We start from the raw sequence: 18,046 nt of genomic DNA, 5'->3' as shown, positions 1-18,046 counted from the left end.
AATTAAAAAAATAAAATAAAATAAATTCTAGTAAAAATACAGACAACATGCAAACAGATGGGAAATTTCAGCAAAGAGATGATGTTATGGACTGAATTGTGTACTTCCAAAATTCATACATTGAATCCCTAACCCACAGTGTGAATGTATTTGGGGATAGGGCTGTTAGGGAGGTAATTAAAATTAAATGAGGTCATACAGGTGACCGGTCCCATAGGGCTCATGTCCTTGTAAGAAGATGAGGAGACACCAGAACTTACTCTGTCTGTGAACACACAGAAGAATGGCCATGTGAGTATATAAAAACAAAGTAGCCATTTATAAGCCAGGAAATGAGGCATTAACAGACACCAACCCTGAGAGCACCTTGATCTTGAACTTCTAGCCTCTAAAACTGTAAGAAAATATATATATATTTTTTGTTTTAGCCACTCAATCTATGGTATTTTGTTACGGCAACCCAAGCAAACTAATAAACATGAAAGCTATCATAATGAGTCATTAAAATGCTAGAAATGAAAAAACATGGTAAGAGGGATAAAGAATGTGTTAACAAGTTCATCAGGAGACTCAAGACAGCCAAAGAAACAATCACTGAACTTGAAGATAGGTCTACAGAAATTTATGTAAACTTAGACTCAAGAAGAGTGACAGAAAATTAACAGAGTATCCAAGAGTTACGGTATAATATAAAACAATCTGGCATATGTGTAATTTGAATCCCAGAAGGGAAAGAGAGACAATAATAAAAAAGAATTTTGTGAAGAAATAATGGCAGAGAATTTTCAGAAATTCCTAACAAACATCATAATACAGATGCAAGAAATTCAGAGAATTTTGAGAAGAATAAATCCCACAAAATTCTAAACACACACACCTAGATACAATATATTCAAACTTCTGATAAAAAAAATGTTGAAAATAGCAATAGGAAAAAAAAAGGAATAAATATAGGATTTATAAGAGGCTTATGAGAAACCATGAAAGCCAGAAAATAATGGCATCAGTGTTTAAAGTATAGACAAGAAAATAAAATTGTCATCCTACAATTTTATACCCAATAAAAATATCCTTAAAAATTGATACTACACAGACATACTCTACACAAAATATAAAAGGAATCTGTCTTCAGGCAGAAGGAATGTAGTAGCAGACAAAATGTGGATCTACAAAAAACAATGTCCTCAGAAAATCTGGTTTTCCAAATTCTTTACCTAACTGCACTGCTGAAAAGAACACAGCCCATTAGCTTTAGAATGGTCCTCTCAATCAGGACCTTGGACAGGACTGGCAAATAATCACGTTCCCACAATACTGTCATCTTACCATCTAGCATCTTTCCAGAGAGTGGCTGAAATAAATTGATGTCTCTGTTTGGAAAGTCATTTATGGATATTTTACAAATACAGTGATTGCAAAAAACCTCCATAAGATGGCTATGAATGTCTTGGTAACTTTCTCTAATTTTTTTATAATAATGCCACATATAAGTAATGCTTCTCCCCTGCCCCACCAAATTCACGGAAAAGAAAGGTTAACAAAAAAGTTTTAAAATTAACCTAATGGCTGGACTGGTCCAGTAAGCTACCATATGTAGAATGGTAGTCTCCTTCTCAAGACAATGTCTTGTCCTTTATTATGGTGCCACTAGACTGTCCTGAGCCTGGCTGGCTGGCATTCCCTCCTGCTTTTGACAATAGCATGTTATGGGAAATTGTTAAAATTTCTATATTCTTATGATTATTTCCTTACATTAGACTCTTCAAGTGCTCTGCAGCCTGTAATGAAGCTTAATACATATTACCAGATGATCAGGACAGAATGCAAGACAAAGAACACAGGAGGAAGGACAAACATTACATTCGTCTTTGAATTTAGGGGAAGTCTAAGGATACCAGTATCCATCTAAGGAAGGCAGCTATGTTATGTAAAAATGACTTGTCGTTACAAGACAACACTGTTTTATTAAAAATACATACATTTTGTATATGAGGTATATAGAATTGACACAACCAGTACTATGTTGTGTTTATGCGAATAGTTATTTTATTTCTTTCTTGCTGAATTTCAGATGATTTTTTGTTCCTTCCTTTATTTTCCCCACTTGGAAACATTATGACCAATAACATGTTAGGAAGTAGAGCCTACTGTTTTGCAGTAACTTTGATAATTCCTTTTAAAGCATCTAGGATAAGAATACCATATGAGAACTACATGGCTGCCATTACTGTCATCTTGATCTAGGAAATCAAGGATTTGTTTAGTGTAAGTAGGAAAGCATAAGAAAGAAAATCTTTTCCAGCTGCCCGCTAATTCAATTCAATTATATAAACATTCATTTTATTTCCATGTGCTGGCCACGAAAGACTAGGGCAGTTAGCTTAACAGAAAGAAGAAGGACGAGCTCACTTACTAATTTGATTCGGTGGCCAGGAGTGGTACTGATTTCCCATGTGCATTCCTTCCTGCTTGGGTACTTGTCTGGCCAGTTGGGGCTGGTGATGAGGCCATTTGGACTGTGGATCTTCTGTTCACACTCAGCTGTGCCAATAACAATAATATCAATCAGTGTGGAAATCTAGCCCAGGATTGGTTTAGCAAGAAAGTAGCCTATTTGCCCCCTGTGCTGCTGAAAGATTTTCATGAATACTAACTAATCACCCCTCCAGTCTCTGTTATCACAGTCATCTGCTTTGGCAAACATGTTGCTGATCATAATCAGGCAATGCTTGTTTTCGTTCCCACACGAAATTGTTTACAATGAATTAGATAAATTCCTAAAAGAAAATGGACTAGTTTAAATTGCTGGATCTGAAAGCTCAGATTTTAACAGAGCAACATATATTGATAATCAAGGATATCAACACTTGGCATGTGCAAAATATATAAAGCAATGCCACCAATGATAATCAATGGACTATGCCATTTTCAATTCATATTTTTCCATTAGCAGAAACATCATTTACAGCTAATTAACATCATAAGCCATTTTATGGATCATGTATTTACATTTTCTCTCACCCTTAAAGTAAACACTTGAATACCTAAACCATAATTTTAGCTGTTAAAGTAAATTAACCCTAATTTTATCAAAGTAAAACGCAGCACTAAGGGGAAAAATAAGTGAACAGCTACTAGCCATGGAAACAGTTTCTAAAGTAATATTGAAGGCTATTTCATTCAATTAACATGAAATTTCTTTTAGGTTTTTCACAATTAAAATTACCTTAACTTAAAGGAGGCTATTCCACATTATACATATACAATTTCAAAAATGTTTAATGTAAAAAACATATTTAATATCCTCAGGCTCTGTCCATTGCCTGTAACTTATGAAGCAGCACGCTGCCCATCCTAGTTTAGACTGGGAATTATTTGCTGTGTATTATGTATCCCATTCTACAACACAACTAATTCTCTGAAATGTTCCAAGAAATCTCTTTGGGGCGATTCTGTACTATATGGACAAGACACCTGTTACACTGCAGGATTATGCAATAAGGGTATGATGCCCAACATAAATGTGGTGCTGTTGCATTCCTTACTACTAGAGCTTTCTCTGAACTGTGATAGGTTTCCATAGGGAGATTTGAATTCCCAACATAGGAATACAAAAAAAGAGAAGAAATTCAGCTCCTTTCAAACAACATAGGATCATGTAGCAAGTCTTAGAATCCAGATCCTAATGGTTTTCTAAGTTCCATTATCCCTGTCCTTGCTTTGCCATATGAAATATGGAGTCTCCAGGATCTGGAAATAGCCTATAGAGCAAAGCCAAGAGGCTCACTACTGAACTGTAGAAGGTGTCCATACCATAGCAGAGGTAAAAGAATATCCTAAACCTTTACTGGCAGTAAAAATGAGCCTTATTAGGGATAATCTATCGAAAAGCAAGTTTCTTATGAAATCCTTTCTTGAAAATATGTACTGTTATAAACAGAGAATTAAGATACCTAACTTATATTTGTTACTTGTGAGTCACAGGATATATGCATACTCTACAAAATTTGTCTCATTTTTCTCTGAATTATCTTCTATAGCTGCAAGATAACTGGACTATTCCCAGCCTGTTGATTTAACAGAATACTGTACTAAGTTTCAAATATCAGAGTCCTCATGGGTTTATCCTCCTATAAGAAAGTAAAAACAAAAACAAAAAATACCCTGCTTGCATATGATTCTGAGCAATATCATTGGCTCAATGAAAAAATAGAAAAGAAAAAATAACAAAACCCTGACATGTGACAATATTTGAAAGGAACCGAATGGAACAAGGGTCACTTCAGGATATTGTGTACTATTCCAATGTTCATACGAAGAGTTGCTATCTAACTGTGATTCTAGCCACAGACCTACCAATCTACGCATGCTAATAACTGAAGTTATAAAATCTGCCATAGTAATTTTTTCAAAATGGGCACAAATCCAATTTAAGTAGAAAATTCAGAAGCAGATCCTCAAAGGATGAAATAAGAACTGAGTATTTCTTGTTCCCATCTACCTCAAACTGGCTAAGGAGATAAAGATAACTGTTTTTATGAAGTCAGAATATTATAAGGCCTCAGGGCCAAAAACTGAGAGTCTACTATTGTGCTATTAGAATGCTCCTTTTTTTTTTTTTCTGGCCAAACCCATGACTTAGAACTTTAAATGGCACAGTGTCTACCATTTTCAAATGTCTTTCCTCTGGTAGGCATTTGAATTTGATACTCTTGGTATTTAAAGTGCCATCACTCGTGTAGCACATATATGAGATATTCTGGGGAGGGAAATTAAACCAAATGCAAAACATTTAGCAGAAGTCAAGTTTAAATATGGAGACTGTTATAGGGTCTGTTCTACAAGAACCTAGGGATAACGTGGTGCTTTTCTGGCTGCCAGATGGCATCATAGCCACTTTGATGTCTGTTACACAAAGTTATTCTAATGCCACCCATGTGTGAAGTGCAGAAACTTTAGGTACTATGAGGTTTCCAATTGTATGCCTTGGATCTCTGAACACCGCACATATTTTTTTTTTGACATTTGAATAGTCAACAACGATATAACTCATTGATATGGAAGCAGTGCTTTACCCAAGCTACATGAAAGTCTAGATGTTGTCGAGAAAAGAACACTCCTTCATACCTTCCTTGCAGTCATGTTTATTTTCATGCAGCACAAATCCATTACGGCACTGACACATGTAGCTTCCCATTGTGTTGACACACTCATGTTGACACCCGCCATTATCCTTAGAGCATTCGTCTTTGTCTAGCAAAAAGATAACCCCACAGTTTAGTAAGTAGCTTTAGAAACAAAGGGTGTCAAAAGACAGTCTTATAGTTGTGGTTAACACTGGCAAAGGGTAAACTAAGTCACAGCTTTCTTTGCATGAAACAAAACCCCCCAAATTTATAGTGTCTTAGTTTTACCCACTCCTTGTTTAGCTTGGCGCCTTGTACCATGAATTGAGTTTCTAAGACTACCGGCTCTAGGATGACAACGTGTAGCCTCTTTCACTCCTGTGCTGGGGTAGGAGTTCTGAGTAGGAGACAGGAAATGAATGGATCTTTTTCCAACTAATCCTACACATTTATTGCCAATTTTTAAAAATAAATTTTAAATTGTGAGTAGTTTGAATAAATGCAAGAACTGGCATTTAAGTACAGGGAAATCCTTCAATATATTAGCCATGGTGTAGAGACAGAGGCTAAACAAGGTTCCAAAATCTGTGTATAATCACTTTTTAAAAAATCACTCAGTATGACTACTGCAGTTGATTTTTTTGTTGTTGTTGTTAACTTTGCTGTTATGGTTAGCACTAATGAATCTGAACACTTCATAACTGTCCAAGACAGAAAAAGGCATCATTAGATTATCCTAAAGAAGTAACTTAATTTATATATTTGAAACAAATCTACTCCAGCAGTTTATTAATAAGTAATTCCCTGAAAAGGCTTTTAGTGTGCTAGAAGTAAAGGTTAGAATAGGAAATATGAGCTTTAAGAAATAGCCAATAAATTCACTACAGGGAAAAAAGCCAAACTAGATTAGCAGCAGTCAATCCAGGGAGAGGCATCAGCCACCGTACTGTGTCACTCAGCTGTCATTCCATGGCTGGCTTGTCCATTAAAGTCAAAACTGGCAGATTGCTCCTGACACATATAGATGATGACACATCACTCAGACTTTCATCACTCCCACAGCATAGAGAACAAAAAGGACACATGACAGTCATCAGAGGTTGGCTGAATTCAAAATTTATACTGTCAACTGATTTTTCCAGTAACAATTTGTGAGCTCACAGTGGCACACAGCTAAATCGCTAAATAGCTAAAGCTATTTTTGCTTTTTTTGCCTTTTTATCAAATCAATATTCACTCTATGGAGATGGGTTCAGGAAAAGCATTTTTATAGAAGAATCTGATAGTAATTTTTAAGGATGCATCTATTTTTCCACTTTTGGAGATTGATTACATGACAGAGGACATACATGCTTCTGGGATATATTTGTGTATTGGCAATATCAGAATACTCCAAATGCATACAGGCAGTCCCAAAGTTCGAAAGAATCAGAACCAATACATCTGTGATTTATGTATACCTTTAACACTTCCATTACACTTTTATTACTTACTACGTAGCCTAAGCAAGATAAAAGTAGAAGAAGGAAAACTATTCTCTAAAAGAGCATCAACATGCATAAGAAATCAGAATACAGGGGCGCCTGGGTGGCACAGAGCTTAAGCGTCTGCCTTTGGCTCGGGGCGTGATCCTGGCGTTGTGGGATCGAGCCCCACATCAGGCTCCTCCACTGTGAGCCTGCTTCTTCCTCTCCCACTCCCCCTGCTTGTGTTCCCTCTCTCGCTGGCTGTCTCTATCTCTGTTGAATAAATAAATAAAATCTTAAAAAAAAAATTCAGAATACAGAAGTAGCCTTGTAAAATTAATTTGAGGGAAATTTATAATCATTTCAAAGCCCTGTTCCTTTGTGTCAACAGTGAGAATATAGAAAATTAATAGTATATGAGTTATGAATGACTTATGCAGAATGGGTGGATGGTAGGCCATACTTCTTACCCTGGTGGTGTCAGCCACTGGTATTTTCCAATTCAGACAGTCAAGCAGTAAATGATTTAAATTTATTAATTTATTAATTCATTAAATTTGTTAATGTAACTTTCCAGAGACACTTTAGTTAAGATGCTTCAGAAAAAAATATATTCTCATGAGTGGATATAGAAATACACTTTCTTTGTTAAATGGCAATAACCAATTAAAAATTTCTCTTCCAGAATTACTTACACTGAAATAGTTACATATTTCCTATGAAAATGTTTATATAATGAATGTTTGATGATCTTAAAATAACACCTGAGAGACTGAACTTTAGTTATACTATAGGTCAACCAGACTTCTGAGAGTTCATTGGAAATCTAACAACTGTAAGCCAATTAGTTTAGAGAAAATGAGTTCACATTTGCAATTGACTGGTAAACAGATTAAGTGCTCAGGGAACCAAAGGTGGCAGGGACTGCCGGGATCATCCTTGTATCTGGACCTGTTTGGATTGCCATTCATGAGCAATGCAAAAATGTTAAAATACAAACATGAACCCAAGTTATTATTCCATGCATTCTTAAGTCCATAGTTATTTTATAATCAAAACAATTCCAGAACATAAAATATTTCTAACACTTAAACGTCATTCTAGTGGAAATCTCAAGCCACTAGGTTATATTTCTAGGAAGAATTATTTTCTTTAGATTTGACAGAATGTATTATGATAGAATAATATTAGAACATAATATTACCATAATAGCTGTGGTAATGGTAACTAAAGAGAAATAAAGTTGAAAGTGAAAATGATTACATTGCATAGTAGTTTTTTGTAGCCAATTATTCATTTTTCTGTTGTTTGGGAAAAATAATTAATAATTTTAAAATAATCTTTAGAGGAAAAAGAAGGGGGTAGAAAAAGAAGGCGATTTTATACAATCATTATTGTCTAAGTATCCACAGTACTTTCTTCCCCATTGATTGGTGTTTCCTGCCTTCATCCCCACATCTGACGGTGCCTAATATAATCAATGTCACATGAAAATTAAGAGTAATCACAATACACTTGTGACTATGTATATTCTATACATATATTAATATGTATATTCTATACATATATTCTGTGTATAGAATATGTATATTCTATACATATATTCTGTGCATAGAATATGTATATTCTATACATATATTAAACTAGAGTTTAGCTAAAATTCAAAACTGGACTAATGCAAACAGCAACTAAAAGCAGCAGAGGAAAGTTATCATGCCCAGCAAAGTAACATATAAAACTGTGCCTGCATATGTCAAATAATCATATGAAAAGAGAAAATTTCAGTAAACAGTGGAACACTTAAAATTATGCACACAATTTACATCATGCAGACAAAGAAAGCTATTTATTTCAATTAATATTTTAAGTCATCTAGGAAGCAGTGAATACAGTGTGGTTATTTTAAAAATATTTGTTTTATTTTATTTTTTTAGATACTTGTTTTAATAGAAGTAAATAAACTATTCTAATTAAAGTGAATGTGATTTCTAAAGATTTGTTGATGAAAAATAGCAACATCACAAAAGACAAAGTCCACAAATATATTCTGGACTTCTCATGAATGAAAGTCATCAAACTAGAGAAAAAAGCTATTAGCAAACATGATTATGTTTTCATTTTCTTTCCCTTTTTCTCTTAGGACCTATAAACTACAAATATTTTGAACAATGAAAATCCAAAAGAGAGAACAGAGGATGATGCAGTTTTAAAGATTTCTTAGAATGTCTGCATAATAAATTTAATATTTGAGAATTCTATCAATAACTCACTTGAAATTTTCCAGTATTTTCATACTGTAGGCACAAAAATTTTAAAATAATTTTTATTAGTTAGAGAAACAAATGTTTTGCTGAGTAGAAATAAAACATTTATTTTCTGCAGATGGAAATTAGCCTCCTTCTTTGGAATGGACATATCTGCTTTCCATTGCTTCATGTTAGATAAAGGAAAGGTCCATTATTAGGAAAGAAGGAGGTGGCATTTTCCCATCAGAGGCCTGCAGAGTATCTCTGAGACTATCAGAAGCCATCAGTCTATGAATAATACATACTGGATGGAACTGAAGTGGCAACCTGTATCAAATTCTTGCAAGATTCAAAAATAAAAATTTTCTCTTTGCAGAAAGCTTCCTTGTCTGTAGGGAAAAAAAAGCAAAGGGTCCATGCACCAGACCAGAAACATATACGAGCAGATATACTCACATGAAATGACAAAAGATAAAATAAACAGATCTACTCCCACTCCTGCATACACACACATACACACACATACACTCCCGTGCGTGTGTGCGCATATACGTGGCACATGCAAGTTTCAACACAAACCTAACAATAAATAATCATCTTCAAAACAGCACTAACAAACTAATATTACACTGTACTTTAACTAACTGGAATTTAAATAAAAACTCAAGGAAAAAAACCGGCACTAATAAACTCTACTCGGAGCTACAACAAAGACAATTTGCTCCTTTCAAAACACGGAAATATTTCAATATCATTGTAATAATGAAAACTTGTCAAAATCATAGGAAAGTTTTAATTGTTTAATTATTTGAAATCGATTACATTAACATTTACAGTTTTCTTGGGATAATATGGGGTTGGGCAAGCGTTCCACTAGAGAGATGGTGTACAGGAGGAAAGATGTGAGGAAGTAACTGCACACAGCGGAAGACGGTGAGATGAAATCACTTGAATTACAGGTAGGGAAATCACACAGATCATTTTATCTGACTCCTACATTTGTTACAGACAGAAATAAACTGGGAGTCAGGAAAGCTGGGTTCTCTTCCATTTTTGCCACTGAGCAAGTCGCTAGGTCCTCCAGTCCTAGATCGGTGAGAGACGCCGCTCCTAAATGAGGTTTATTCTCCAAATTCGCTAATATTCACCCTAATTAATTCTTACCAATCCATGGTTGCCTAAAGAAGAGCGAATGTTCAACTCTCATTGCCGAAGTCATGTGTTATATTCTTTTCAAATAAGGAATGTTAGAATTAATGTTTTTTAAAAAATCATCTTTGCCAAATATTGCCATTTTTACATGCATAAAACCCTACTAATATTTCCTTTAATTTTGACCCATTTAAATAACTTTGTCCTGAGTAGAATACAGTTAACCTTGCTTAACCACCTAAAATAAATAATACCGGTGCAGATTCTCATACTTGTGTTCAAATGCACAATCGTACAAAATTGTTTGGTTTCACTATCATGTAAAATAAGTGATTAGTGTTAATAGAAAAACAAACCTCATTCAGTCCAAAAAAATAACAGTAATATATTATTGGACTAGACTATCTTCTAGAAAAGGCTTGTGTTGTTTCTAGTGTAGCTAAACACCTGAATAGACACACAATTTTATATCAGTCCAAATAGCTTTACTTTGATTGTCCTAATTTCCATATTTGCTTTCATATTACTTCATTATATTGTTTTTTAAAGATATCCTAAAATCAGTACAGTATATGACACTTTGATTTTTGTAGTGGGGCTTGTGGACTTCCTCCTGTATAATACAATAACTTCTAAATGTTCAAGCTATAGCATTTTTCATGTCTAATGAAAGATTTTATTATGATACTGTTAAGATTTTAAATCAGAATTTATTGTGATGGTTTCTTACTTTTATAAATACTGAAGTGACAGAATTCAACATTATTTTGTTAATAAGTTCTCTTAGAGTCATCCTTCCAATTCCATTTCTTAGGTCCATAAAGTGCTTATTTAAAATGAGAAGCTACGTACAAAAATAACTACAATCTCTATATGATTATTTTATTAAATATTTGTATTTGGAAATGATGCTATAAATGTTTTATTTCACTGTACACATTAAAACTCTAAATATATTTTCATGTGTCTTTTTCCTTGATGTATCACTAAGCTGCAAGAATTACTTTTTGAATAACTTCCCAAATAATATGGAATCACCTATAATCAAATATTGTTTCTTCTTTTTATTGAATCCTTGGTAATTGTTCCTGGTACAAGACTATGGAAAAATAGCTGAACATGTTATATTCCTTATCATGTTTTCACAAATTCACAACCACTTCTGAAATCTTTAGAACACAGATTACAAACAGAAGCATTTAAGCCTCAATCTTCCTGAGATATCTCTTGATTAACAAATACACTGTAGTAACACATCTATTCAACTGCCTATAATAAGATAATATTATTAAATAATTATAAAGTTAAAATTATTACATTTAACTCAACTCAAAATACTTGTGTTAGGATTATTAACCTCTATTAATATTTATTAACTAATTAATAGAAGAGATGACTTTAAAAGTTTCTTCACTCTCAAAGATCAAAGTCTATTAGGCAATGTTTACAAATCTAGCAATATTTGGGGTAACAGAAATATGATATGTGTTTTTCTTCTAAGGTTATTTTAGAGGCACCGGGGTGGCTCAGTCAGTTAAGTGTCCCACTCTTGATTTCGGCTCAGGTCCTAGTCTCGGGGTCATGAGATGGAGGCCTAGCATCAGGCTCTGTGCTGAGCATGGAGCCTGCTTAAGAGTCTCTCTCTCCCTTTCCCTCCCACCCACCCACCCCCGCTCACACACTGTCTCTCTCAAAAATTAATTAATTAATTACAGTTCTTTTTTTTAATTTAAATTGAAAACTGAGAGAAATTGGAGAAAAGCTATAATGCACCATCTTCCCACCTTAGCGCACATTCTCGGTATTTTTATATAGCTACTTTCAGGTTTGTTCCCACCATGTGCTTAGCTGTATGTGGTGTGCAGATAGTTTCATACCTAGATTTCTATTAATGTTTTATCATATACAACTTTTTATATCACAGAATCATTAAACCATCTTTACGGTGTAGGAAAGTCCACAAAGTGTATTTGTTATAATTTATTTACCATTTTCCTCCTGTCATACCATTAGGTTGTTTCCAATTTCTATCACTATAATAGTATATTGAAATCTTTCTTCCAGATTTTGAAACATTTCTTTATAAATGTGTCTCAAGAATAAGATTTCTGAGGCACCTAGAATAGTCATTGTAATGACTCTTGATTCCTATGCTAAATTTCTTTCTAAAGAGTTTGTCACAATAAACCCAGCAATGTATTTTGTCAAATCCCCCAAGAGTAAATTTTAACAAACAAAAAAATTCTTCAATTGTTTGTGAAATACAATATCCCCATGGTTTACATGTCTACTTTCTAATAAATATAACAAATTATTTGACTTTGAACACATAATTATATATTATTACACTTAAAGCATTTTAGATCTCCAAAATAACATTTTCAATGGGAATAGAGCCTATCTATTAAAATAGGTGATCTTTTGTAATTATAATTTTGTATGATGATCATAAGGACATCAGGTAAACTGAGTCTGAATTTGTTGCCATCTCTTGATAGTACCACACCAGCTCTTTATTACAATGTTTTTACCTTCCCTTTCCTGAGCAAACATATTCCCCACTAACAGAAACTCCTAGGAAATTAAACGTAAAAGAGATCTAATACTTATCTAGAACCACAGTATTTTAAATATGAATCTGACAAACTGCTGATATTTTTCAATGCATCAAAAAGAAACCACTGGAAGTTTACACTTAATGATAACTATCTTGGACTTTACAAAACATTAATCTAATAAAGAAGTGAAAAGTAGATCTGTTGTTTTTCAGGTCACAAATAGGTTCAGTGAAACACTTAACATGCTATTTCAAAGGGCATGATCAGCTCTTAGATAAACCAAGACAAACGGGGGTTTAAATGCTTTATGACACTAAGCAGTTTACTTAACTCCTCAGCTGCTTCATCTGTCAAGTGAATATAATAATGAGGATATTACAGCTTTATTTTGATTATTAAAGAGATGATGCATGCCTGCATAATAAATTCTCAAAATGGCAGCTATCGTAGGCGCACTTAGGGTTTAAATTCCCCCTTGAACCTCATTGTTCCATTTACTTAACTACCCACACTCCGTCCTCAGATAATGTCACAAAGCACAGCTACACAGAGATAGGAATAAAGAATATGTACTTGGACATGCTGAAGAACAGCATCTTTTTTATGTGTGTTCATATCTATATCGTAAGAACCAAAGTAGCCGCTTTATATTTCAGTAGTATCGCTCTAAAGACACAATCTATCTTTACAATTGGAAAGTTTATTCCTAACCAACAAGATCAGATAGTGAATTTTAAATATTCTGGGTAGCTTTAAATTTATTCATACTTTGCCACTATATATGTAGCATATATCTTTTAAAAAAGTAAATATTAAATAAAATCTATGACTATGGTAAAGTAAAAAGGATCCATAACATAATTAATACTATGACAAAATTCATTCATTCATTTTATAATTTCAATTTTTAAAATAAATATTTAGGTGGTTCTAAAAAAAGAACCCTTATCTCTAACCACTAGGTCACCTACAATCTGTAAAACACATGATATTTATAAAATAGTAGAGTCTAAGAATGTCTTGCTTTCATCAAAATAGGATATTAAAATGCTACTTTGAATAACCTAAGTCTTAAATTAATGCCTGAGAAGAATTTTTAAAAGGCAATTAAATCTGGGGGAAAGAAGGCAAAGAGAAGAAGAGAGCCAAGATCCCTTGTATTTTGAATGTACTTCTGTGTATAACTTGGACCTCAATGGAGCTTGTGAACCATTAACTTCAATTACACTGAAAACCCCAAACAAACCCTGGGCACTGTAAATCTCATTAATTTTAAACACATGGGGTTTGGAATAAATGGACTTTGAATTAACTCAATCCAAATTACCTAATATTAAAATATAATTGGAATTCAGTTGCTTTAAATTGCTTGCCAGTTTGAAAAGCAGATTGCTATACTAAGGTTTATTATAATTTTGTCTATTTTTGAAGTTTCAGAATAATATCTTTGTAAGTAAGGTATGGTTCCAAATTGGGAAAATAAAGGAACTTCACTGTTGTTTCATGTATTTCCTTGAAGTTGGGGGAAGTTTTACCAAATTTCAGCTCTAGACAAGGGAAATTTTACTATGAGTTGGTTAAACTAAATATTAAATCCCAAACAGAAGTATGAACTGCTTAATGTACCTGATATTTTATTATTTTAGTAAAATTGTAATTTCCATATTTGTAGGTTTCATACTATAATCCTTTCTATAGTGATGAGGCAAATTACGATTTTAATATCAGCTTAACAATAAATGAAAATATAATCATAAGAGGAATAAGAAATATTTGCTAGATAATAAGAATAAAAAATATGTTGCTAAAATCAGATCAAATAATCCCCCCAAAAAGATAAATCATTTTTAAACAGTCTGCCACTTTTTGTAAGTCTGGTATCATTATCCCTATGCACTTAGAAAGTCACTGAATGAAAATATTATTGTAATAGCTTTGTGTTATTTGTACTAGCCTTTACAATATTTATTAAGTGTTTGAGAGCTACATTTCATCAGGCCCCCAATTATTAATATTCTAATTATAAGTAAAAAAAATTGTTAAACCTAGGATAAATGTGCATACATTCTATGTCCCTCCAAGTCTCATTTGCAGAAAACTATGAAGAGTAGATAACAATGAAAGCCAATCCACCTTCAAAGTCCATGATACCCACATGCAGCACGTGAATACTGATACCTGAAAAGAAATGTGCTTTGAAGCCTTTCTTGGATACAGTATTGTCAGATCTGAATTCAATTCTCATATTGTTGAACTGAGATGTGATCACTTCAGGCACTTCGGCGCCACAAAATTTGCCATGCAACTTAGACTCAGAGGACAGGCCACTCCAAATCTCCACATAATCGTATTTGCAAACCTAGAAAAGACATGGTTATGACAGTCACCAGATTTTAAAGTATCAGATGACTGACATTGATTTTTGAAAAAATTATCATGTTTTTCCCCTCTTTACTCTTCTGGTAGTCAACTGGAATTAATAGGTAAAGAAAAAAAAATTAGGAAAAAGTCCAAATATGAGGCAGACGGCATGAAAAATAGATTAGAGAATTTTGCTCTGAATATCTCCAAGAGACGTATATACCAATGTGTACTCGTTTACATGTATTTACAGCATATATCTTTTCCAAAAAATAGAGTTTAGGAGAACTGAGATGCATATTTGTTGAGACGATGGTGCTGATGGTTACAAGAAGAGTATTTGCTGACTTAAAAAAAAATGTTTAAATTTTCACTAGGAACTGTGAAAGAACTTGCCGTGTACTGTCTTATTTAATGCTGACAAGAGTGACATGAAATTGATACATTAGTTCTATGAAACGACCATTAACAATGGAAATATTCCTTTTTACGGTAAAGATGAGAAAACTGAGGTTCAGAAATTTCTAAGTAACTTGTCCAAAATTATACTTATCATATGTGGCAGTTCAGTGAAAATAGCACAGAGTTTGGCTTGGTCCGGTGCTGCCTCCCATAAACACTATGTTCGAATCAGAAGAGCACCCTTAGGAAATTTCAAAGGAGACAGACACTGAGGGATACAGTAAAAAGGATACTTCGCCTTTCAAACCTATCAAACAAATTGATAGCTCTTAATTTCTTGGAGTTGCCAGGCACTATAAAATAACTCTGGAGCTATGCTGCTGGATTGCTAACAAAAACTCTATGTGGTGGAATGAAGAGGGGAATTTACACTACAATGAAGTAGACTCATTTTGATTTATATGTAATTCACTAACAACACCAAAATGGAAGAAGCTAAGTGAATACCAGGTATTCTTAAGCAATTTTATGGCCTCTAACAGATGTTTCCATAATACACTTCTCCAACGTTCCAACAGGGCACATTCTAAAGAATACATCTTGCATGAATGACCTTATTACATAAATGTGTAATTAGCAAGGTTTAACAATGCATATGATTGAACCCTGGGGCAGGATCTGTACTTTGCAGTATGTCAACTCAAATTACTGGTTCTTGTGATATTAATGAGGTGATAAATAAGCAAAATTTTGCTAGGAAAAATTTTTAAAAAGTCTTCTACCTGTTTCATTATAGGTACAACATCCATTTAGAGAGGGCTCTGACATAGGGCAAGAGAATGTTACTGAGGTTAAAGTTGTTTGACATCATCTTTCCTTTTGGATATCAATATAATAAATAAAACAGTGAAGTTTCAACTTAACCCAGTAATCTATAAGTCAAGGTTGTGCTCATGCCTTTATTTTAAGTAACTAAGACATCAACGCACAAAAATACACAGAATTTCGTAACAGCCTTTCACATAGTAACATCATTCTAACCTAAGAAACTTGGGATATGTCAGAGAGTTTGTCAATCCTCCCAGGAATAAAGACCACCACCATGGGAAAATGCTTTCAGAATACAATGACCCATTTATTTAAAACCATCTACCCTCCTTCCTCCTGAATATAAACTTCCAGCCTTCCTGGTAACATCTGTCAACTAATGTATCAAAATGTCATATCCGTTACAGCTGCTCGCTTTAGGGAAAATGGAGAGAGTAGAAGTCATTCAACACCAAGTCATGTCAAATCACAGAACTGGTAGGGAGATAACCATATTCAAAAAGGGTTGCTCCTATGAAAACTTTTCTAAAAATGCTATATAAATATTTTCTTCATTTCAATATTACTCTAAATCTCAGGTAATTATTAAAGGAAAATTGTGTTGCATTTGGACAAAGTATGTGAGAAATATAAATTGCAGTTTTTGCCATCATAAAACTTAACACATGATATAATAAGGAGGATCTCAAAAGGTCCACTGAACTTTAAAATTGTATAATTCTCTGAAATATATAAGTTCATCACATTTTAGACTTTAATTTCCTTTAAGGAAACACAAAAGTCAGCAACTTCTTTTTACCTCAAAGCCATTAGTAGCACTAAAAAAATGCACTAAGTGCCTTGACTACAGTAGGCAGAATTAAGAGGAAAAAAAAGTCATTAAAAAGAAATAAAGAAAAGTAAGAAGAGGGAAAAGAAGAAAAGATACATATACAAAGACAACATAATGGTATAAAATCTACAAATATAACCAACAATTATTTGCTCAGGAGCATAGATACATTATATTTCTGTTTTTTCACCTCTTTATAAGTGTTCAACAGATATGTATCAGAGACAAAATAATTTTTTGAGTTAATTTTATCATACTTAGAAATATTAACTCATGTTCATTTTAAAATAAGCACAGAAAAGAAGTCATTGGAAGAAAGGATATGGAAATTAGAATGTGAAAAGAAAAGAAAGTAGGAAAGCTCAAACAAAACTGAAATTAAGCCAATGTTGACCAATCATACAAAGGACACAGTTCTGAAAGTTCTCATTTCTAGGCTTGACATTCCATTTGAATTTGGTGTGTGCACTAGCACAGAAGAAATCTCAAATAAATGATTTCACTTGTTTAAATGTGGCCACCTGGCAGAAAACTAGACCTTTATTACAATAAGTTATATTTTATAAAGGAAAGATAGTGTCAACTAAATGCTTCTTTGTTGAGATTAAAAATATACCAGGTTCTCCTAAGGGGCTATTTCTGTTATGATTCAACCAGTGGATTTTTATTTTGACTGACTGATTGACTTTTTTAGAAAAGTCTACGTGACATGAAAAGCTGACCCTCATTTTTTCATAGTTCTTTCACAAATCAAGAAATTGCTGCTTATTAATACACTAAGTAAAACTCCTTCTAGGTAATTTTCAGTCTCCCAGAAATAGTCTAAAATATCATCCAATGCCAACAGGAATTACAAGCAGTTGTAGAAGTGAACAGTACAGCAAAGGAAGACTATAACATCTATATGATTGTGCTATTAACATCAATCCATTCTTCCTTCCTTCCTTCCTTCCTTCCTTCCTCCCTTCCTTCCTTCCTTCCTTCCTTCCTTCCTTCCTTCCTCCCTTCCTTCCTTCCTCCCTTCCTTCCTTCCCTCCTTCCTTCCTTCCTTCTTCCCTTCCTTCCTTCCTTCCTT

At 33.6% G+C, this 18,046-nt stretch overlaps 1 protein-coding gene across 4 annotated transcripts in view; it reads right to left on the bottom strand.

The window, feature by feature from the left end:
* TLL1 (tolloid like 1) overlaps nucleotides 1–18,046 on the bottom strand; it is a 203,636-nt gene that overhangs the window by 21,694 nt on the left and 163,896 nt on the right. For all 4 annotated transcript variants that reach the window (XM_026485645.4, XM_044379240.3, XM_044379241.3 and 1 more), the window contains 3 exons: nucleotides 14,727–14,907; nucleotides 5,128–5,253; nucleotides 2,414–2,541 (listed from right to left, as the gene is read on the bottom strand). In XM_026485645.4, the coding sequence (XP_026341430.3) occupies nucleotides 2,414–2,541; nucleotides 5,128–5,253; nucleotides 14,727–14,907 (435 nt within the window). The remainder of the gene's footprint in view (nucleotides 1–2,413; nucleotides 2,542–5,127; nucleotides 5,254–14,726; nucleotides 14,908–18,046) is intronic.

This window comes from Ursus arctos, unplaced genomic scaffold (assembly GCF_023065955.2).
Source record: "Ursus arctos isolate Adak ecotype North America unplaced genomic scaffold, UrsArc2.0 scaffold_11, whole genome shotgun sequence".
Taxonomy (NCBI): Eukaryota; Metazoa; Chordata; class Mammalia; order Carnivora; family Ursidae; genus Ursus; species Ursus arctos.
This window is presented reverse-complemented; position numbering and strand designations above follow the sequence as displayed.